The following is a 22,658-nucleotide window of genomic DNA, read 5'->3' as shown; positions in this document are numbered from 1 at the left end:
TTACAGTGATAAGCACCAATTTTCTTCACTTTACTAAGTGATTAATGGTAATTTGATGTCACTGCACACACTTTACATGCGCTAAAATTCACATTTTCATACCTTTAATTATATTCAATTACATTTATAATATATACTCCATGTGTTCACATTTCACTTCATTTTTCATATTGTTTTCCTGCAATAACACAACATGCAAATCTGAACTGATTACAAAGCACATTCATGGTTTTTTTTTTTTTTTTTTTGTAAATTTAATTCTGTAAATCATTGTAGATGTATAACAAATATGAAACAAATAAGAATAACTCATATGCTCTTGGAACTTTTAAACCCCATGGAATTAAATGTTATGAGTTAAACATCTACTGTTTCATATAACTGGCTCCTCCTACTACTAATTCAGAAGCACTTTGCTTGCACATCTGAAGAAGGAACTCTAACTGCTGTTTCAGTTTTCAGTACACAAACTGCCAGTATATAATAGGACAGTCCCTCCAGATAGGACTGAAACCATTTCCATGCAGAGCCAGTCACACCAAGGCTGGAGAGAACAGAGGAGAACGTTGTGGTTTACTGTGTCAAGTCCAGAAACATCAAGACAGATGACAGTTTGGTAGCATGAAGCTTCTCCATCTCTGCTATGAGGGCTGTTTCTATTGAATATACCGGTTCGCAGCCAGACTGATTGTGATCATGCAACTGGATCTGCGTGATGAAAAAAAGATAATTGATTGTAAACTAGATCAAAGTTAGGTCATTTTATATGACTACAAAATATTTAATCCAGGTGCTCATCATTCAGGCATGATTCTATAGCATGTTTTGTTTCAGAGGATAATATCACACCTATAGCCACTAATGACACTTGACTAGCATTTCATTTGACTAGCATAACAGACAGGGACAAAGAAATACAACTGGAAGATATCCATAAATTCACCATTCTCTTCAATCCATGGTAAATTATAATTCCTGTGTTGACTGGTTCCTGTTTTATACACACTACTATGGCATGTATTCGGTACTATCGTACTGGGTGCCCAGGCACCCACCCACCCAGTTATCTGATCTGACTCAAATATCAGAAATACTTCAGGCAAAAACAGACGTACCCTCCGTGATTCACAGTTCAGCATCATATCAGAATGATAAATACCAAAGTACTGAAATTCATGTAGGCTAAACATTTAACTCCACCTTTCCATCCACTCAATAAACACACACCACCAGTGTGACTTTAAATGATTGAGCTACAGTAATTTTATTGCATAGTGCAATTAGTTTACAAATTAATATTACAGTAACATTGGTAAATAGAGGATTATAAATAACCAAAATGCTTAATTCATTTGAACATCAATTAAATTTGTCCTAATTCAGTGGTTTCATGAATATCTTAATCCCTGAGATTACCACTTACTGGTGCAGGCAGTCAAATATACACATAGATAAAATAGTAGATGAACAGTTTTAAAACAGTTTTTTTAGTATACATCCACAGCAGATCACAATGGGTTTTAACAAATGTTCAGACAATTAAACATTTACATAACACTTGATTAAAAATGATCAAAAATTCTGATTAATATACAGTAGTTTTCAACCTGGTAGCAATTGATCAAAGGAACCAATACTATACAGACAAGTTACCCAACATACAAAAGTATCAGTTTGTTATGGACTGATTTCAAACTTCACTTCACAAGTGGTTCTTGTCAAAATTTATGTGAACATATTTGTGTGAGCCTCAACCCGTCTCAAACCATGTGATGTCCCCTCCTGTAGCCCACCATACCTCCACCCCAGCCAACTACTTCCCCGTTGACCTCGATGCACGTTCTCTAGTGGGATGGGTTTCGGACGTGCACACGATCGGGACAAGACTAGGACCTCTAGAAAACCGGACAAGACATTGTTTATTTTTCCATTTTATTGTTTATATATTTAATTATTTTTCTCTCAAAATTGTTATTATTGTGGTGACTGTTGTCATCCAGAGGATGATGGGCCCCTCCTCTGAGTCTTGGTTCCTCTCAAGGTTTCTTCTTCATGCTCTAGGGAGATTTTCCTTGCCACTGTTGCCCTTGGCTTGTTCAGTGGGGGCTTGGACTTGGACAATTGTAAAGCTTGGACTTGAAAGTTGTAAAAGTGCTATATAAATAAATTTGATATTTGTTTGTCATTGTGAAGTAGGGTCCATGCAGGAGCAGAGTGACATGAAACAGAAGAGGCTATTATAAGGGAGAAAGGTAAGAAACCACCAAATACCAGCAATGGAAGAAAAACCATTTCTGCTGTATCTGAACCTCAACAACCAGAAGGATTTTTGCATATTACACTGCTGTTCATTACTGCTGAAAAGCAAAATTCAGCTCATTGACCTACTACTCACCAATCTCCATCAGAAACTTGATACGTGTGCATTTATATTAGGGCTGTGTTGCTGGAGCTTTTTGTCCTGTGGAGAAACTGACCACTGACCTTCTATGAAGAGCTGGAGGATGGGTTACAGAACACAATTTTTATTTATGTAAATACGCCCCTTTAAAAGTGATGAAAACATCCTTCAACACATTGCCCTTATGTAGTTCGGTATGTTACAGCAGGGCATGCAACTCCTCAAGAATCTCCATTCCACTACTCCATGGCACAATTCTTGCCTTGAGTGTATTATTTTCAGTCTTGGTTTTGGACACCAACTTTTCCAGACTGTAGCCCCTACGAGGCATAGCGATATCCCCCTGTTTCAATATCTTTATAGGACAAAGATCATTCGCTCCATCACCAACATAGCAAATAGCCTGGTAATGCACACTGGAACTGGCCTGCATCTCTCTGAAATCACTTAGCACTTTCTGTTTGCACAGATTAACTGGGCAATGTTCACAGCCGTGCGAATGAAAACACTGCACCTCTATGTAATTGCGTTCGTTAATGCTGGCAGGATTCGTGAAGACACAATCAATCGCAGACTTCACTCCACCGGATTGTAAAATCCAATCTATAAAGAGTGTGTTGGAGTCGGAGACTATAATGCAGTCGATGACGTTCTTGTTTTGTGATATGAACGTTAACAGCTCTACCATTCCGTCTGTGAAAGGAATGGTTTCCATGACAGTCCTGATGTCCTCCGGGTGAACAGACTGCTCTCCAAGGTACGCCAGCACTCGGCCCATGTACTCCGTCCAGCGCCCTGTCTCATACGAGCTCTTCAGCCAGTCCGGTAACCTCTGACCTGGGGCGCACTGGACCACCCAGAGGTCACTGTTGCTGTCCACCAACGTGTGATCAAAGTCAAACACAATCAACGTCTTAATCTTGGCCTGGAAACACATTCGATTGATCAATCCGGTAACGTAGACTTGTTAATGCGGGTTAGTAGATAGTTAAGTTTACCGCACGGTATTGCTTACTGAACAAAGTTAGCAGGTTAGCGTTAGCTCACTACATAGGTTACCATTAACGTTAGCTAGCTAGGTTACGACGGAGAAAAACAACTTTCACAGAAGAAAAAGAATATTTGCTTACCATTTCAGAACGATATGGAACGTCAACAACTACATAACATGACTGAGTCAATGTCCGGGTCGGCGGAGCCGGGTTATGAGGAACCACTTCCGTTACGTCAGAAAACATCTGAAACGGCAGAGGGCGCGCGGGCATGGGTGGGACGAACGTATGAAGCGGCCTTCGGAGGCTCAAGCTCCCCCTACGCCATCAGACCTACAGAAAAGCACAGACCGTTATTACAGACAGAGTTGCAGTATTACTATTATTCCACCTGTATTACAGACAGGTGTTTCTCCTAACACTCTACACAGGCTGTACTTAAGATATAGGCGATTTCAGTTTCTGCAGAGTCCATCGCTGATAGGTTCCATCGTCTCCATAGAATAAATCGCTGATCATTACTGGAGAAATAAGTGCGTATATGTAGCACTGTGACCAGGTGACATGTATTTACTACTACTGCCTCGTGGTTTAAAGGGGTGGGCAATATTTACTATTTAGTTGTTTAACGTGTTTATTAGAAGGAAACAAACTGACCAAAGTAGCTGTTTATAGTGATTGTTGTAATTTTACATCGCAAATGTGTAAAATCTGGCTAGTTTAAAAAGACCCAATTTCGTGTCCAAGTTTCAATAAACAAGGATGACTGGCCTACGTTCTGATGGGTGACGAAATATTCTGCTCATTACTAGGCAAGTCAGTCATCTGTATGACTGGAAATCATCACAAATGCCTACATGCATTTTATTAAAAATCGTTGAGGTCATTATAATTAAAAGGTAATTTAGTTGTGTCGAGTTAGATGCCATTGTAAAAAAAGTGCGTCACGAGGGCCTTGTAGAGCCATTATGCTTTTTCAAATGAAAACAGACTAAGGATGAGGCACAGGCAACAAAACATTTCAGTATCACTTTTTAATTCTTGAATTTAACAGAATTGACAGTTGTCAGGATGTTATTACAAACATAAAAGCCATATAAAACTCCAAAATACAGATTGCCAACCTGTCTTTCTCTCTAAAGATTAAGAACACACAGCTGAATACAGACAAGACACAGAAGGCAAAATCAACCTAGAAAATGTTTGCGAACAAATTTCCATTTGATAAGAGGAAAAAAAAAAAAACTTTCTGCAAAACAAGCAAAGAAGGTTGTGAGAGGGGAGGGGAACAGTCAAGGTCTTGGTAAACCCTGCATTAAGAACCAGCTGAAATAAACAGCTCCTCTGCTCTATGTAGCTAAAGCCTCCCGGTCTAATGTTCTTAAAAAAAAAAAAGAAAAAGAAAAAAAATAAGTGAGTCTAACTGCAGTGTGGAGATCACGTATCCTTATTCATACAACCGTTCTTGTGAGGCAGGAGATCCAGGTGACGGGCAGTATGAGTGAGTGAATCTGAAGGGCTCAGTCACTATCACTAGAGCTCGACTCCTTTTTCAGGTTCCTGTGGTGATCTTTGTCTTTCTGGGGGCTATGGGATTTGTCTCTGGTCTTAGGACTCTCACTCTTCGATCTCTTCTTGCGTTTATCTTTATCGCTGTCAGAACCGCTGGTGCTGCGCCCTCGCCTGCGCCTGGTCTGCTGCTCACTCCTGTGGGTGCGAGAGGAGCGCTCTTTAGAGCTTCTGTCTCTGCCCCGGGTCCCTTTGCTCTTGGTGCGCTCCGAGCTCCTCCTCTTGTCTCTATCCCTCCCTTGCTCTCTGCCCCTCTCTCTGCTTTTTGATCGTCGCGACTTCCTGTCTCGACTGCCGCTTTGCCGTCTGTCCCGCCCCCGATCACGTGATGAGCCCCTCTGGCCACGCCCCCTGGACCTGGACCTGCGCTTGGTGTGTCGCTCTTGGCTGCGTGAGCGTCCGCGCTGGTCGTCCTTCCCCTTCCTGCCGTCCTCTTTCGGTTTGTCCTTGTCGTTGCTCTCGGCCAGAGCCGCACGATCCTTACTCTGGCTCTCCTGTTCTCTCCCCTTTCTCTCTTCTGCGTCTTTGGCCTCGGGGCTGCCCGACCGACCCCTCCTATCGTCCGCTTTGCTGCGTGTATGGTCCCTCTCTCCCTTCCTGTCCTTGCTCTTGCTGCGACTCCGCCCCTTCCGTTTTTCCATGTCTCCATCCGTCTTTTTCCGCCCATCCTTTTCCCGGCTCCTGGAACGCTGTCGGCCGCTCTTCCTCTCCCGGCCTTTAGAGGGGCTACTTGATGTGTTGCGTTTGCTTTCCTTCTTCTCCCGGTCGGAGTTCTTCCTCTCCCGCTCTACGCTGGTCATCTCTCCCTCCACCGGCTCTGTGGTCTCCGTCTTCTCCTCAGACGCGTCTCCTCTGGAATTCAAGAACACAGATGTTCATCCAAAGGTACAAGATGACTTTCAATAACAATGATGCACCACAACGGCTTTAGAGATCTTTAAAATACTGCAGATATCATAAACAGATCATCTTCAGTCCTGGGCACCTGCTTCCCTACATGTTCTTAATTTTAGCCTATAGCACATTTCTCATTTAACTATGAAAGCCCTTCACGATCTGAACCATGTGTGCAGCACCTGAACCCGATCAAGACTGGAGCAGACAATGCTGGATCAAACGTCTGTACGTACTCGGACACCAGCATCAGTAGGTCACACACGTTAGGTAACATCAGCCTGTGCACATAGATGTGCTTGGACAGTTGGGTTTCTGCTGTCTTCACCGAGGTGAGTGTGGATGTGTGCAAGCCGTACTTGTCTCCTTTGATCCAGCGGTCCTGTGCAGTCGGGGTGCTGGGTTTGACCCTGTGGGTCCTCTGCATTTCCTTCCTCCAGTGTGGCGGAGTCTCACTGCGCCGAAACCGGTCCCAGGAGCGGGAACGCGATCGCGATGGAGTTCGGTAGCGCTACACAGCCATGAGGGCAACAGTTAAAAATGGAACACTCACAGTGAGAAAGTTTACGTTCAGTTGTAAATACATGATGGAGCACGACTGAACATTCAGCCAACCACAAACAGAAATAAAAAGACATGGGGAAAATGAGCAAAGCCAGAGTAAGGAGACAGACACAGACACAGACACACGTTACTCACCCTAGGTCCTCTCCCTTTAATTCTGCGTCCTGATCTGGTCAATACCAGGCGGGTCCGATTTGGCCTGGAGTTCAACATGGGTCTGGAACACAATGTCTGTCACTCAGCTACATCTGCCCTCACACACACTAACATTTACAATATGAGCTTCCAGCTGATTCTCTACTACAAGTCTGAGCTTTAAAAAGGAACAATGAAAAAGACATAAGAGAAATAACCCTCCCCCAAAGGACCCACACCTGGGCCTCTCCACCAAACCCGCCCACCCTATCACCCACACCCAGGCCCCTGCGCCAACCCACCTATCCCTGTCTCGCTCTCTCTCTCGTTGCCTCTCTTTCCCAGAATCCTCTTTGTGCTTGTCTTTCCCCTGCTCCTCTTTGGGCTGTGGCTGAGGACTCCGCCGCATCAGGAAGCGATTCTCTGGGACGGGCGGGACTTCGTCTGGATGGATTGATGAAACGGTCTGTGGAGGCTCTGGCTCCCCAACACCATCATCAGACCTACACAACAGCACAGCTCAGTTTAATATAGTTTGGAAATCCCCAACCAGGTCACTGTCCCTGTACTATAAATGTTTGTGTAGTATTTGGACTCTCAGAGTTAAGTGTGGGAAGATTGCATACGAACTCTTTTTCCTTTATCTTTTTGTGCTTCTGTTCCTTCTTCTTCTTCTTCTTCTTTTGCTCCTTCTTGTGTTTCTTTTTCTGCTTCTCTTCATCAGACTTCTCAGACTCAGAGGAAGACTCTGAGGAGGAAGTGACATCGCTGCTCTCACTGGACGACTGACGTTTCTTCTTCTCTTTCTTAGCTAGCACATGCAGAGCAGAGCAGGACTTAAGAAACACTGTTTCCCACCTGAACAACAAGGAGTCTTTCCACGAGAAGTGAGATAAAATACTTATTCCATTTGGGAAAAGCGACATTTAAAAGCTATTGCATAACCACGAGAGCCGATGAATGAATATCTAAAAATTAAACCATTTACAATTTTAAATATTTAAATAGAGTTGGTAATTTGGGCTAATCTGACTGACTCCACCCCACTCTTTCCCAAGCCGAAGTACCACCTGGCCAAAAAGTACATTTTTTTTTTTTTTTTTTTAAACATCTAATCAAAATCTATGCAAAGAAAAACTCGAACACCTTTGGATTTGGGGACGAGCTCGCCACAGTTGAGCACTTTAACCTCTGCGTATGGTCGGCTGTTAGTGTCTGTCTTCTGAGCCTCGATCGTCCGAATGACCTCCTGGCCTGAGATCACCTGACCAAACACCACATGAATTCTGCAAGAGGAAAAGAAAAGAAATCAGCAGGCTTCACAAGAGCCGGGGAGACACTGCATTGTATGTGGAAGACCATAAATCCACACACTGACTGGTGGTTCAAAATTAGCATGAGTGTACTCGGTTGAAAATTGCACTGCTTAGGTTTTCCACCCGACCTACACTCATTTACTGACGCTCACAAAAAAACAACAACAAAACAACTACCTGCTCTCTCACTCACTCACTCACACACACACACACACACACACACACAAACACACACACACACACACAAACACACACACACACACACACACACAAACACACACACACACACACACACACACACACACACACAGGGGAGCCTTACCCGTCCAGATGAGGAGAAGGTTTTGTAGTTCTATGGTCAGGGACATAAAACAGTGAGGCAGAATGTAAATACAAATCTAACAAACACAAAAACAGTGATTAATGCCCATCTGCAATACATAATTATTAACATTTCACAATTAAAGGCCACACAGACATATACAAGGTATTCATCACTATACACATCTAAACACACACAACTACTTTTAAACCAGTGCAGTTTCATAGGCGGGAGTATGGATCCTTAACACTGGTGTACTGCAGACTCACATAAAGAACTGTGAGCCATTGGTGTCTTTGCCTCTGTTTGCCATTGACAGGAGGAACTCCTTATTATGTTTGACAGAAAAGCTTTCATCTAGAAGAGAAACAGCATTAGAAAAACAGTTAAATTGGGGCTACATTTAACTTGCAGGCACAACGCACAAGACTTGTGATCCACAAATCGTACAGTGTGTGTGAGAAATAAACGTGCAAGATCAGTGAATCTGCACAGAATGGCTTGAAGTCTGAATATGCTCAGTCAGGGAAAATGTGAACCTGTACCTTCAAAGAAGCCTCCATAAATGGATTCACCTCCTCTGCCATTGCCTAAAGGACAAGCATTTAAACCTGTAAGCACCACAGTGCAATGACAGCAGAGTTTGCATAAACTGACAGCAGTGCAGTGAGAATGTACCATGTACACAGTACCTTCACTAAAGTCTCCACCCTGTATCATGAAGTCCTTTACTACTCTATGGAACAGACATCCTTTGTAGTGTAGAGGTTTTTGGGTTGTTTTTCCAATCCCCCTTTCACCTAAAAAACAAACATACAAAAAAAAACAATTAACACCAATTCAGGTTTAATATGCAATTTACATCTAAAGCATACAAAACCACAAAATATGACAAGTTCATTAATTCATAGTTGTACATGTATGGTAACTCACCTGTGCACAGGCAGCGGAAATTTTCACACGTCTTGGGACAAACATCTGAGAAAAGCTCAATGACTACGCGGCCAACTTAAAAAGGGATAAGACAATGTGAAGTGTTACTTTTTTAAAAACTTCGAAATCCATCCAAGTCTGTGCCCACTGTGTATTTATGCGCAGTTTCATGTTCTTACCAAGTGTATTACTGATACCAATGTCAAAGAAACAGCGAGGACGCTGCACTTTCACCCCCATTGTTCTGTAAGACAAAAACGTTTAACCTTTGGTCAACTATACTGAACTAATATTAATAGGTAGTAAAAGTAAATATCAAACATTCAGTCCAATATTAACTCTATTTAAAAATATCAAACATTCAGTCCAATATTAACTCTATTTAATTCTGAAACAGACAACATTCATTCGTTTTCGTATTGGCTAACATAACTAAATCTAGCGGAAACGGAAAAATAAAACTATGGCTAAAAGTACTTTAAATTTAAAACAACCATGTGACATTTCACCTCAGGTAGGTAACTAAACAGCTAGCTGTCGTTCACCCACATTGGGGTCAGCTAGGACAGCAGTTCACAACAAACAACTGGACGCCGTAACAAACGGAACCAATCCTACTGAATACAGCGCTGTGTAAGTATGCTTGGGCATTGGTTAATGTCACTGGATTGCTGTTAGCGTTAGCCCTAGCACTAACCCTAAACCCTAGCGCTAAGCCTTAAACCCTACCCCTAAACCCTAAACTTAATCCTAGCGCTAAGATCAAAACCTAACCACAACCCTAAACCCTATCCAATCCTACTGAATAAAGCGCTGTGTAAGTATGCTTGGGCATTTCCGTGGTTAATGTCATTGGATCGCTGTTGTTATCGTTAGCCCTAACCCAAAACCCTAACCCTAACCCCAACTAACCCTAACCCCTAACTAACCCTAACCCCTAACTAACACTAGCCTTAAACCCTAGCGCTAACCTTAACCCTGACTAACTCACCACAGCTCTGTTAGCTTTGCTGCTAGCTGCTAACTCATTCAATCTCGTTAGCCAAGTCCGTCGTGCGTATATATCTCACTGGGGTTGAGATATTCATATTCTAGTGAGAATCACTGTTCACTATTAATTTAACCCCACAATTCTTCTCAAAATACTGAGTAAAAGCATTTTGTAAAATTAAAAACATTCATTAGTGTTCTAATGCTAACTATTAGCTAACTAGCCTAGCACACAAAGTTCCGGATCGGTGGCCTCCTCGGCCAAAATTGAAACTGAACTGTAAATGCAGAGTTCCTCTAGCACACAAACATGTTTGGAACCCAACTGTAAAATACACTTACATGCTTAAACCGACGGTAAAATAACCAGGCGGAGCAAACATAAACGCGAGCTACCAAAACGAGGATCTGCTTAGAATTTCAACACGGTTTTCCAAAGATGGCGCCTGTACGAGAGCGATGCATGTTGGGTATGAGCGCGCCCTACGCGCGAGGCGAGGACCAAACGAACGTGTGAACAACATCCGGTTGTACGTCACTCAAACGTCACTCTAGCTACCAATAGCATCAGCAGTCGATAGTCCACGTGACGAACACGGACATGGGACCACGTGCTGCAGTCTGTTAAAAAGGCGAGACACGCTTTGATGAAGGAGAGCGTGTGGAATGAGAGTGAATACTTGTGGGGAATGAGTGTGAGGGGAATGAGAGAATAAGTGGTGAATGAGAGTGTGAGGAAGCGTGTGTGGGGAATGAGAGTGTGAAGGAGTGGGAGATGAAGGTTTGCTCTTATTACCTTATGAAGTGGGTGTTAAAAGTATCTCTCACTGGAGACGTTTGCATGGTGTACAGCAAGCAACAACGTATAATTTTAAAAATGTTTAATAAAAAAACCCCACACAAACAGATATGCAGAGCTAGACCATGATCATTGTTTACATGTATCATTCAAAAACCTGAGACTTATTGAAATATTAAAGTATTACATTGCTGAGTGTATCAAGTGTAACAGAAATGGTCAAATACATATATACAAAAATTCACTACCAGTGTTTGTTTCTTAGAAGAACATCTAAACAACTTCGATTAGTCTGAAGCACTGCTGGTTTGTCTAAGGACAGAATCTGCAGACAGATGGGCACTGTGGTGAGGGGCATAAGATCACGATGCTACAGTTTTACAGCGGGTTAGGGTTAAGATAACTTCACCCTAACCTAACCCTAACATTAACTTCACCTTAACCTAACCCTAACCTTAACTTCATTCTAACCCTAACCCTAACTTCACCCTAACCCTAACCTAACCCTAATTTCACTCTAACCCTAACCCTAACTTCATCCTAACCCTAACCCTAACCTTAACTTCACCCTAACCCTAACCTAACCCTAACTTCACCCTAACCCTAACTTCACCCTAAACCTAACTTCACCCTAAACCTAATTTCACCCTAACCCTAACTTCACCCTAACCATAATTTCACCCTAACCCTAACCCTAACCTTAACTTCACCCTACCCCTACCCCTAACCTAACCCTAACTTCACCCTAACCCTAACCCTAACCTAACCCTTACTTCAACCTAAACCTAACCCTAACCCTAACTTCACCCTAACCCTAACCGTAATCTAAGACTAACTTCACCCTAACCTAACCTTAACTTCACCCTAACCCTAACCCTAACCTAACCCTTACTTCACCCTAAACCTAACCCTAACCCTAACTTCACCCTAACCCTAACCTTAACCCTAATCCTAACCCTGTAGTTACGCAGAGGAACATTATAGCTTAGGCATCCTGGCAGCATTGAGACGCATTGCAACACACGATGCTCCAGATGCATAGCGCATCTCTCTTAACATCCCACTCCACTGCTTCTTGTCATCCTCGTATCTAAGAGGACACAAAAATGCACGTGCACGCACACACACACACACACACACACACACACACACACACACACACACACACACACACACACACACACAGGTTGAGATTGCATAATACAGTAAACCACCACCAGTAACCCACCACAGACTTCAGAGTAATGATGGTTCAGACTGGCTAACTTACTGCCAAATATCAGTGATTTCTGAGGGTTCAACTTCTTTGTTCTCCAGCTGCACGATGGCGAAGCCTCCGATGGCGTAGAGATTTCCACTGCAGCTCACAAGGTTGACAGAGCTGCGTTCCTGTGGGAATTCTGTGAACATGCTCCACCTAGAAATGTTACAAGGTGAACCTTGACACACATGTTAATCACTACACGTTAATCACTACATATGTTAATCACTACATCCATGTTACGCACTACACATGTTAATCACTACACCCATGTTAATCACTACATTTTAATCACTACACATGTTAATCAATACACGTTAATCACCACAGGTTAATCACTACACCCATATTACTCACTACACATGTTAATCGCTACACGGTAATCATTACATCCATGTTAATCATCACACATGTTAATCACTACACCCATGTTACTCACTACACATGTTAATCACTACACATGTTAATCACAACATCCATGTTACTCACTACACATGTAATCACCACACCCATGTTAATCACTACGCATTAATAATTACATCTTAATCACTACATTCATGTTACTCACTACACATGTTAATCACTACACATGTTAATCACCACACCCATGTTACACATGTTTATCACCACACCCATGTTACACATGTTTATCACCACACCCATGTTAATCACTACACACGTGTTAATCACTACACACATGTTAATCACTACACACATGTTAATCACATGTTAATCACTACACCCATGTTAATCACTACACATGTTAATCACTACACACATGCTACTGTGCTGGAAACTGTGGACACTCATTCTTTCTTCAGAGTGGCAATACAAGTGTCTAAAGATTTCTAAACATTTTACTAAATATACACAACATGCATTCATTGTAATTATTCCATGTATACATACTTGTTTGTTCCAAAATTGTAGATTTCAGATGCAGCAGTTAGACCTTCCTCATTAACTCCTCCAGTTACAATGATATTCCCGTTGTGCACAACAGCACCAAACATCGCTCTGGCAGTCTTCATACCAGCGAGCTCCCTCCACTCTGACTGCTTGTGGTTATATACGAACAGCTTGTTTAAAGCTTTACTGAAAGACACACAGAGAAAAATGTTACTTTTACAGTTCTCTTACAAGTTTTATAATAAAAAAATCTAAAAAACTTCAGGACTGTTTAAAAAAAGAAGTTAATTTTTGTCAAACTATTTGTAGTTATTTGTTACTAATTTGATGTTAAATCCTAATGTTAAAATAAAAGGGTGGTATACAAATAAATTTCAGCAATTTATTTATCTATCTGTCTGTTTATCTGTCTGTCTATCTTTCTTTAATAGTGAGGTATGCTGTGTATGTCACCAGAACCCAGTGAAACCTGACAGATCACTGAAGGCTGCAGTCAAACCATAGGATCATTTAAATGTGTGCACATGCTCTCACTCACTTATCATCAGTCTTTCCTCCAATGCAGTATATCAGGCCATTATGTGAGACTACTGCATGGCCATGGATGCGGAGAGGAAGTTTCTTAGTCTCACTCCATTTCATCTTCCTGTAAGTAGTCATGTTTAATTAGACTGATTGGGCATCTTATAAGACCAAGATCTTATTGGACTACTTATAAGACCTTTACACCCTGATGAGTAATCATAATAAGAGATCAATGACAGAAAACACCCCACAGGGGTAGCCTATACCTACATAAAACTACAACTGAATAGAAACACCCCACAGGGATAGCCTACACCTATATAAAACTACACTTGAACAGAAAACACCCCACAGGGATAGCCTACACCATAAAACTACACCTGAACAGAAAACACCCCACAGGGATAGACTACACCTACATAAAACTACACCTCAACAGAAAACTGAGAGAACCTACACCATAAACAGCTTTTCAGAAATAAAACAAAGCTGTATTTAAGATGGCATTCATTAAATCAAATTATCTACTAATGAAGCAATACAGAAGTAGGCTAACTAATCTTTATATGTAAATGCATTGGTAAAGAAATGTTAGATTTATGACTATACTTAAAAACATTTTTTACAGTGTACAAAAAATCTAAATGGTATGAATGAAGGAACTATCTGATGTTACTCACTCAGTGTCATAACACATGACAGAATCAAGGGACTCGTTAGTCTGCAGGTCTTTTCCACCAATAGCGAACAGCAGAGTTTCATGCTCACCCATACCGAACAGACATCTGGGGCTCGGCATTGGTGGCAAGGCAAGCCAATCAGCTATAAGGCTGTCCAGCTGTAATACAAACACAAGTGATCATAACCACTATGTTATAGTAAAAATAAATAGTAATTTAACAAATGATATTATAGATTACCTTTTTTCAGTTATTGATTTTTAACATTTGTACATCCAGATGAAATATGGTTTGAGTATGTAACTTATTTTATGTGATATACACAATTTTAATTACTTTATGTGAAATATATTCAAATATATTCAAAGGAAAACTTTCCTGACCAGTGCTTGCATATTTTTTGGAGTTTAAAGAGCCCTTTGCATGTGACTTTTGAGATGATGACTGATGCATCTGAACATCTGAAAACCACTTCTCTAGTACTGTTCAGATCTCATAGCATATCTTTATCTTGTAACCTTTCTGATTTTCGAATGACTCCTATTTATCCACTAGTTTATTGTGATATCCACGTATTTACACTTGACCTGTTTTACTACTTAGCACAAAGCAAGGCCTAATTAATTTAGAGTTTAGCTTTCAAAAGTGCTGAATGGCCTTCCAAAGAATGGATTCCTCAATATGTATTGACTGCTTTTGTGAATACTGCAACTGCTGTTATCAGTGAGGTTGTTTTTTCACCCACCTGGTAAAAGTAGCACTGAAGTGGTGTTTCTTTATTGTCCTCATCCACAAACAGCCCACCGATGATGAAAAGCTGTTTTTTTCTGGAGCACAGGCTCACGTGGTTCTTTGGTACCTGCTCTGCCATGGCCACCAGGAAGCATTCATTCTCTACAACGTCATATGCCACTGCAGCTGCGTCAGTTACCATGACGATCAAATCCCGTCTGTACATCCCCAGTCTGCGGTTGTCATTCAGGTATCCTGGCAACAATTCCTCTTCCTCCACTTCTCCATTCACTTCTCCTTCTTTCATTTCCTTCTTTTTCTTCTCTGGAAGTTTCCCTTTGAAGGCATCCTTGATGATCTGCAGTTTTTTCATGACTTCTGGATCAGCTCTGATGAGTTCATCAGTTTCGATTCTTTCTTTGATGTACTTCTCAGGGAGCAGGCGGAAGCGAATGTACTCAAACGCATCGCTAAGCACCTTGGCACGCTTTTCCTTGTCATTACGCACCCATTTCATTAGAGACTCAAACACCACTTCCTCCTTCTCTACGTTCAGCATGTCTCCACCAATCAGGGCGAAGAGCTCATGTGGTGCCAACTGTAGGAATTCCTCCTCGTTGACGAGGCTCTCAAAGCGATCTGCAGTATAATCACGTGCAGCCACAGCCAGCCGTGGGACATTTAGCACCAGGCCCAGCCTGAAGATGGCCAGACAGTTGGCCAAGGAGAGCTTCTTCTGCAGGTAGTTCACACACACCGTGAACACGGACGGGATCTGGAAGCGGTTGGCAACCGCAAAAATCTCCTGAACATTGTCATCGGTGAGCTCGATCTCGGCAGAGTACAGGTACTTGACGATCATTTCCAGGATGTTGGGGTCCACGTCATCTAAGACCACTTCTTTGAGGTCCTCTTTGACCTTTCCGTCTTCAGAGAAGAACTGATCCCTGAAGTAGGGACTGCAGGCGGCCAGAATGAGCCGGTGACAAGGCAGACAGTGGTCGCCCACTTTCAGAGTGCAGTCTACAAACTTGTTCTCATTGAGAAGCTCCTTCAGGCCATCCTGCAGCAGTGTGCTCTGGAACAAGCGAAGTTCTTCCTTCAGGGCCTGTGGATCCATGACACTGGTGTTCCGGCAGAGAGGCAGTCAAGAAAAAGGGAGCGAGAGGGGGAGAGAGGGAGAGAAAGAGAGAAGAAGGTGGCTGTAGGTCTACGTGCCACACAGTCCTGGCTGGAAAAGGACAGAGTGGAGAAAAGATTTCCAGCCTGAAGAGGCTGTTATTTAATCTGCTCATTCTAAAAATAACATGCACCCTCCCCTCTGTTTCCCCTGAAACCCTGTGTGAGGACGGGGGCTGTGAGACATATGGGACAGCAGCTCTGAACAGCAGCTGTCATGATAAAACAGGCTGCAGAGATTTTAGTCTGAGATCTGATACCCAATAACTGCAGCCTCTATGAACTCAAAAGGGACAATAGAAGTGCAGATGACAGTGATTTTCTGAGTGTTTGGTTATGTGAGAGAGTGTGTGTGTGTGTGTGTGTGTGTGTGTGTGTGCTAACAGAGATGGGTAACAGGGTTAGGGTTAGATGGGTAACAGCTGCTACAACAGGTGACAGTTCTCTGTGGCGACCCTGACTAACTAAAGCTTCTCTCACCACATTTTGAGTAACAGGGCATTTATTGTCCTTAGTGTAACACCAGTTTCATCATTTTTGAATCAGTAATTATATGCTGTAGAGCACAAATGCAAATGCAGTTCAGACAGTTCAGAAAGTTGAAGTAAAACACGAAGAATATTAAGAACAAGTAATAATTGAAAAAGTTTGTAACACAATAACACCAATTTTGAACCTTCCTATGATTTGATTTGAAAACGATTTGAAGGCCAAACAGTACATGTGAAAAACGTTTGGCAATCATAAGAACCATTTGTGTTGTGTGTGCAGATTGTTCTAAAACAGAATGTGGAAAGACAGAACTGTGTGCTGTGCTAGGGAAGATACTAAAATTAAAACAGACCTCCCTAAAGGAAGGTGTGTGTGTGTCTGTGTATGTGTGTCTGTGTGTGTGTGTGGAGGGGGTGGTGTGTAATTTAAATCAAAACAGTTAAAAACAGAGGGAAGTAAGTCTCTCCCTCTCTTTCTCTCTCAGAAAGACAGACACACACACACACACACACACACACACGCACACAGAATGATACCTGATTTAATATTGAGCCAATAGGAGAGAACATGTGAATAAGTGAGTGAGCGAAAGTTGATGCTATTGGCCAACGTATAATGGTGCCACAATAAAAGTCTGAATGTGTGAATAATTTAGTTAAATTAAGTAGTGGTAGTCAGTATGTACAGTTTAATGAATTAAGTAGTGGTAGTCAGTATAGATAAATTAATTAAGTAGTGGTAGTGGTAGTCAGTATGTAAAGTTTAATTAATTAAGTAGTGGTAGTCAGTATAGATAAATTAATTAAGTGGTGGTAGTGGTAGTCAGTATGTACAGTTTAATGAATTAAGTAGTGGTAGTCAGTATGTATAGTTTAATTAATTAAGTAGTGGTAGTGGTAGTCAGTATGTAAAGTTTAATTCATTAAGTTTAATTAATTTATTATAATAAAACCACTATTATTTATCACGACTTATTGTTTTAAGTATCACTGCCTGGTTATGGAGCTGCTCAAAGCCAGTGTCTCTCCACACTGGACCGCATGGCCAGTGTTTCTCCACGCTGGACCGTATGCCTAGTGTCTCTCCACACTGGACCGTATGTTCACTGTCTCTCCACACTGGACCGTATGCCCAGTGTATCTCCACACTGGACTGTATGCCCAGTGTCTCTCCACACTGGACTGTATGTCCAGTGTTTCTCCACGCTGGACCGTATGCCTACTGTATCTCCACACTGGACCGTATGCCCAGTGTCTCTCTACACTGGACCGTATGCCCAGTGTCTCTCCACGCTGGACCGTATGCCCAGTGTCTCTCCACACTGGACCGTATGTTCACTGTCTCTCCACACTGGACCATATGCCCAGTGTCTCTCCACGCTGGACCGTATGCCCAGTGTCTCTCCACACTGGACCGTATGTTCACTGTCTCTCCACACTGGACCATATGTACAGCTGTATCTCCATAGCCATCTCCAACAAGGGATGTTAGCTGAAGAGGAGAGACTATAATGGTCTCAGATCCTGTTATATGTATGCTCTTGCTTCATCCACAGTTATAAGAGAAGAACCTTGTTACCATGGCAGAGAGAGGGTGCACAAAATAGGAGTGAGAAAAAAGCTGAGAAAAAATAGTTAATTATACAGGCATCAAAAACACAAGAGCAACAGCCCTGGAGTTCAATGTTACTGTGGGTAGGAACTAAAACAAAAAACCTTTTGTTTTATTCAAATGTATTAAAATGTATTAAGTATAGCAAATAAAGTACATAAATCACTACAGTGGTAAAAAGTTTATAGAACTGTGAAATACTGAATATGCCTGAGCTTTTATGAGCTCAGTGACATTGACAAATGAGGTGTTAGAAGTGAGCTGAGTGGGTGTGTGTGTGTGTGTGTGTTGACAGATGAGGCAGTAACAGTCAACAATACATCATAATCATCCTCCATGTTCCTCAGCCTCCTGGAAAAAAATAAGAAAGGTTATTTATGTAAATAATATGTATATTTATATGTAAAATATATATATATATATATATATATATATATATATATATATATATATATGTGTGTGTGTGTGTATGTATGTATATGTGTGTGTATGTGTGTTGATGTTGAGCAGGTGTAATGGTGTGTTTGTATGTGTGTGTGTGTGTGTGTGTGTGTGTGTGATGGTGTACCTGATCTTGAAACAGCACAAGTCTTCTTGCACTCCTCCTCTGTGTCAAAGTGATTGCGGTTGCCATGACAACCTCCATACCAGAACTGAGCACAGGCATTGGCCTGCTGGTCATAGTACCAGCGGATGTTGTAGTCCTGACATGGGCCCTGGTCTAAGGCCAGTGTACAGTCCGGATCAGGGGGACGATTTCTGACCAAGACATCATATATTTACTGGAGTGTGTGTGTGTGCCTCTGTACATACCCTCTGTGTGTGTGTGTGTGAGTGTGTGTGTGTGTGTGTGCATGCGTGTGTGTGTGCATGTGTGTATATGCATGCATGTGTGTGTTTGTGTGCATGTGTGTGTGTGTGTATGTATTTATGTAAACGTATGTGTGTGTGTGTATGTATTTATGTAAACGTAAACGTAAACATAAACATATTTATGTGGGAGTGTGTGGGTACACGTGTGTATTTCAAGTTCAAGTTTGATTTATTTGTCACATACATAGTCATACACGGTATAATTCGCAGCGAAATGGTTTGAGAGTGCTCTGTCCAAACCTAGGAAAAAAACAGGGGTGCATAGGAAAATCCTGATTTCCCTGATTCAGGGCCTGAATGGCCTGTGGGAAGAAGCTTCTCTTCAGTCTCTCTCTATTGGTCTTAAGGGAGCGAAAGTGCTTCCCTGACCTCAACAGAGAGAAGAGTCTATTGTTGGGATGAGTGGGGTCCTTCACAATCCTCTTGGCCTTGGTCTGGCACCACTTGTAATAGATGGTCTGCAGGTCAGGAAGTTCCGTATGAGTGATGTACTCTGCTGAATGCACCACCCTTTGGAGTGCTTGTCTGTCCTGCTTGGTGCTGTTTCGAAACCAGACTGTGATGTTTCCTGTGAGGATGCTCTTGATAGTGCAGTTGTAGAAGTTCCGCAGTACCTTGGAGGTGGTAAAGACGCTAACGAGCCTTCTTTGCCAGGGAGTTGGTATGGCAGGACCAGGACAGGTCCTGTGAGATGTGAACTCCACGATACCTGAAACTGTCTACTCTCTCCACTGTGGTTCTGTTGATCCTCACAGGTTGGTAGTGCCGCTCCTGCTTCTTGCTGCAGTCCACAATCAGCTCCTTTGTCTTGCTGACGTTTAGGAGGAGATTATTTTCCTGGCACCAGTTTTCCAGGTGTGTAATCTCCTCCAGGTAGGCCCTCTCATCGTTGTCTGAGATCAGGCCCATGACGACGGTATCGTCAGCACACTCGACAATGATGGTGGAGCTGGAAGTGGCTGTACAGTCATAAGTGTACAGTGAGTAGAGTACAATGTACAGGGACACATATTTGGGTGTCGTGTGTAATTGTGTATATTTCTGTGTATGTGTATTTGTATATGCATGCCTGCATGTGTGTGTGTGAGAATGTGTGCATGTGTGCGTGTGTGTGTGTGCGCATGTGTGTGTGTGTGTGTGTGTTTTTACCTTTAGACCAAGGTGGTCGTGGGGCAGGAACATAATGCACTGATGATGGCCCTGATAATGGTCTCTCTTCTGAAGATGTCTTATTATTTAATCTGGTGTGTGTGAGTGTGTGTGTGCGAGAGAGGGTCTGTTATGTATGTCACAGTGTCTGTGGTGTGTGTGAGAGGGTCTGTGGTGTGTGTGAGAGGGTCTGTGGTGTATGTCACAGTGTCTGTGGTGTGTGTGAGAGGGTCTGTGGTGTGTGTGAGAGGGTCTGTTATGTATGTCACAGTGTCTGTGGTGTGTGTGAGAGGGTCTGTGGTCTGTGTGAGAGGGTCTGTTATGTATGTCACAGTATCTGTGGTGTGTGTGAGAGGGTCTGTTGTGTATGTCACAGTGACTGTGGTGTGTGTGAGAGGGTTTGTGGTGTGTGTGACAAATCTGTGATTTGTGTCCTTTGAGGTGATGCCTAAGAAAATAAAATGCACATGAAGACAAGCAGCTATCAGTATTAATCATCTGGTAACAGGTTAAAGGCTGTACCAACACCAGCATACTCACATCTGGTGTGTCTGGCTGGCCCAGTGCAGACAGGCTGCCTCCCCTGCCATTCCTGGAGGTGATGGTATTTGTTTCAGTGTGTGTTGCTGTTTCTGTGTGTGTCTCAGTAACAGTTCCCTTGTGTGTTTTTCCAGGTTGGACATCAAGTACATTTTCTTGGCTGCTGTCATACAGATTTTGTCTGCTGATGTGGTTTTCATTGTGACTAAGTCCATAAAGCTTGTTTACATGGTTGGCATGGCTACTGTATCCACTGACATGGTTAAAGACCACAGCTCCTTCCTCATCCTCACAAAACTGACTGACCAGTTTGGACTCTAAAGCTGAAAAAGGAAGAAAGAAAGATGCTACATTTTACTGATGCCTTTATCCAAAGGGACTTACAAATAGGTAACTGAGCACAACTTGAGCAATCAAGGGTTAAGGATCTTGTTCAGGGACCCAACAGCGGCAACTTGACAGTGGTGGGACTTGAATCGGCAACCTTCTGATTACTAGTCCAGTACTTTAATCACTGCGCTACCACTGACCCTAATGCTAGCTTTTATCCTGACATAGTTAATGCATAATTATTATTTCTGTAGTTTTAAGTCCAAGTATGTTGATCCAACCAAGCAGCTGGTCCAATCATTTAAATATCAAATTTTGGATTATTGTTGATTTATGGATTATCAGTAATTCAGAATAATTTTAACTCATTCTAAGACTTAAAGTAAGCATGAAAAGCCTTAAAGCCTTAAAGTAAGTTTTAAACATATACAAATTTCAAAGACTCCAAATATGAAATTCCAAAAATCTGTTTAATATGAACTGCAAAAAGTTGATTATCCTAGCAGGTCCAGCGGATGATGTTATTCACGGGTGTGCAGGTTATTTTCTGCAGTGTCTAGAATGAATTACCTGGCAGTGTGTTGAAATCATCTATCAGATACATGTGTTCACTGTCTGGGTCAGAGGTGATGAGATTTAGCTCCCAGAGAAACTCCACCTGCGTTGGGTCACTGGCATTGACGATGCCCATCGCGAACATCTCGATGCTGGCTGTGTGAGCTTCCCTCACTGCAAGGTCCAGCTTCACGGGCTCTCGTTTGTCTGTCTGACCATCTGTGATGACGACGGTGACCTTGCTGACCCCGGCCCAGGCACTGTAGAAGGCTTCCTGCGTGGCCTTGCGGATGGCTGTGCCCGTGTGCGTGCCCTCGCCCATGTAGGGCATCTTGCAGATGGCCCACTTGACATCTTCCTTGGTCACGTAACGGGCGAGGCTGAACTCCAGCCGCCCCTCCGGGCTATAGAGCAGCAGACCCATGCGGGTGGCGTTGTGACCCAGAGTCACTCTGTCCACCAGCGTCATTAGGAAATCCTTTATGATCTCAAAGTTGTCTGGACCCACACTCTCCGAGCTGTCAATCACGAACACCAGCTCCATCGGACGCTCTTTGCATTTGATTCTGCAGCCTGAAAGGTTTTTACATTGTTAGCGATGTTAGTGATATTACTGATGTCAGTGATGTAAACAATGTTAGTGATATTAGTGATGTCAGTGATGTAAATAATGTTAGTGATGTTAGTGGAAACTTTTAGATGTAACTTTTAAGGGACGTTTAAACGCAACTTGTAATGTGATGAGGGCATGAAGGCAGCTCTTACTACATATCTCTTTAATTATCCTCGCAATTTCTTCTCTCTGAACATGAAGAACATCCATTAAGAACCAATCTAATCATATGGTGTAGGGATTAAAGGGTACCTGGATCTGTAAAAGCATTAGGCAGCATTACAAACAGGAGGA

General features: G+C 42.4%; 4 protein-coding genes across 4 annotated transcripts in view; all 4 read right to left on the bottom strand.

Annotated features, from left to right (window-relative positions):
- Positions 1–1,917: 1,917 nt before the first annotated feature.
- Positions 1,918–3,612, bottom strand: phospho2 (phosphatase, orphan 2). Its single transcript, XM_026998618.2, has 2 exons — positions 3,532–3,612; positions 1,918–3,326 (listed from the first exon to the last, which is right to left on the bottom strand). Exons 1-2 carry the CDS (start codon positions 3,532–3,534, stop codon positions 2,601–2,603), a joined length of 729 nt encoding a protein of 242 aa, XP_026854419.2. The 5' UTR covers positions 3,535–3,612; the 3' UTR covers positions 1,918–2,600.
- Positions 3,613–4,412: 800 nt separating this feature from the next.
- Positions 4,413–10,597, bottom strand: ppig (peptidylprolyl isomerase G (cyclophilin G)). The gene is made up of 13 exons (XM_026998790.2): positions 10,459–10,597; positions 9,306–9,370; positions 9,127–9,201; positions 8,886–8,993; positions 8,739–8,783; positions 8,463–8,550; positions 8,194–8,223; positions 7,702–7,841; positions 7,186–7,366; positions 6,858–7,058; positions 6,556–6,637; positions 6,216–6,367; positions 4,413–5,814 (listed from the first exon to the last, which is right to left on the bottom strand). The coding sequence occupies exons 1-13, from the start codon at positions 10,497–10,499 to the stop codon at positions 4,914–4,916; spliced, it is 2,109 nt and encodes a 702-aa protein (XP_026854591.2). The 5' UTR covers positions 10,500–10,597; the 3' UTR covers positions 4,413–4,913.
- Positions 10,598–11,798: 1,201 nt separating this feature from the next.
- Positions 11,799–16,281, bottom strand: klhl41b (kelch-like family member 41b). The gene is made up of 6 exons (XM_026998789.2): positions 15,036–16,281; positions 14,291–14,448; positions 13,624–13,731; positions 13,086–13,271; positions 12,186–12,332; positions 11,799–12,005 (listed from the first exon to the last, which is right to left on the bottom strand). Exons 1-6 carry the CDS (start codon positions 16,140–16,142, stop codon positions 11,894–11,896), a joined length of 1,818 nt encoding a protein of 605 aa, XP_026854590.2. The 5' UTR covers positions 16,143–16,281; the 3' UTR covers positions 11,799–11,893.
- Positions 16,282–18,647: 2,366 nt separating this feature from the next.
- col28a2b (collagen, type XXVIII, alpha 2b) overlaps positions 18,648–22,658 on the bottom strand; it is a 31,427-nt gene continuing 27,416 nt past the window's right edge. The window contains 5 exon segments of the mRNA XM_035524013.1: positions 18,648–18,655; positions 18,873–19,025; positions 20,863–21,189; positions 21,767–22,324; positions 22,517–22,553. Coding sequence (XP_035379906.1) covers positions 18,648–18,655; positions 18,873–19,025; positions 20,863–21,189; positions 21,767–22,324; positions 22,517–22,553 — 1,083 coding nt within the window.

Source organism: Electrophorus electricus, chromosome 3 (genome assembly GCF_013358815.1).
Source record: "Electrophorus electricus isolate fEleEle1 chromosome 3, fEleEle1.pri, whole genome shotgun sequence".
Classification (NCBI taxonomy): Eukaryota; Metazoa; Chordata; class Actinopteri; order Gymnotiformes; family Gymnotidae; genus Electrophorus; species Electrophorus electricus.
Note: the sequence above shows the minus strand (reverse complement) of the source record. Positions and strands in the feature narration are given on the sequence as shown.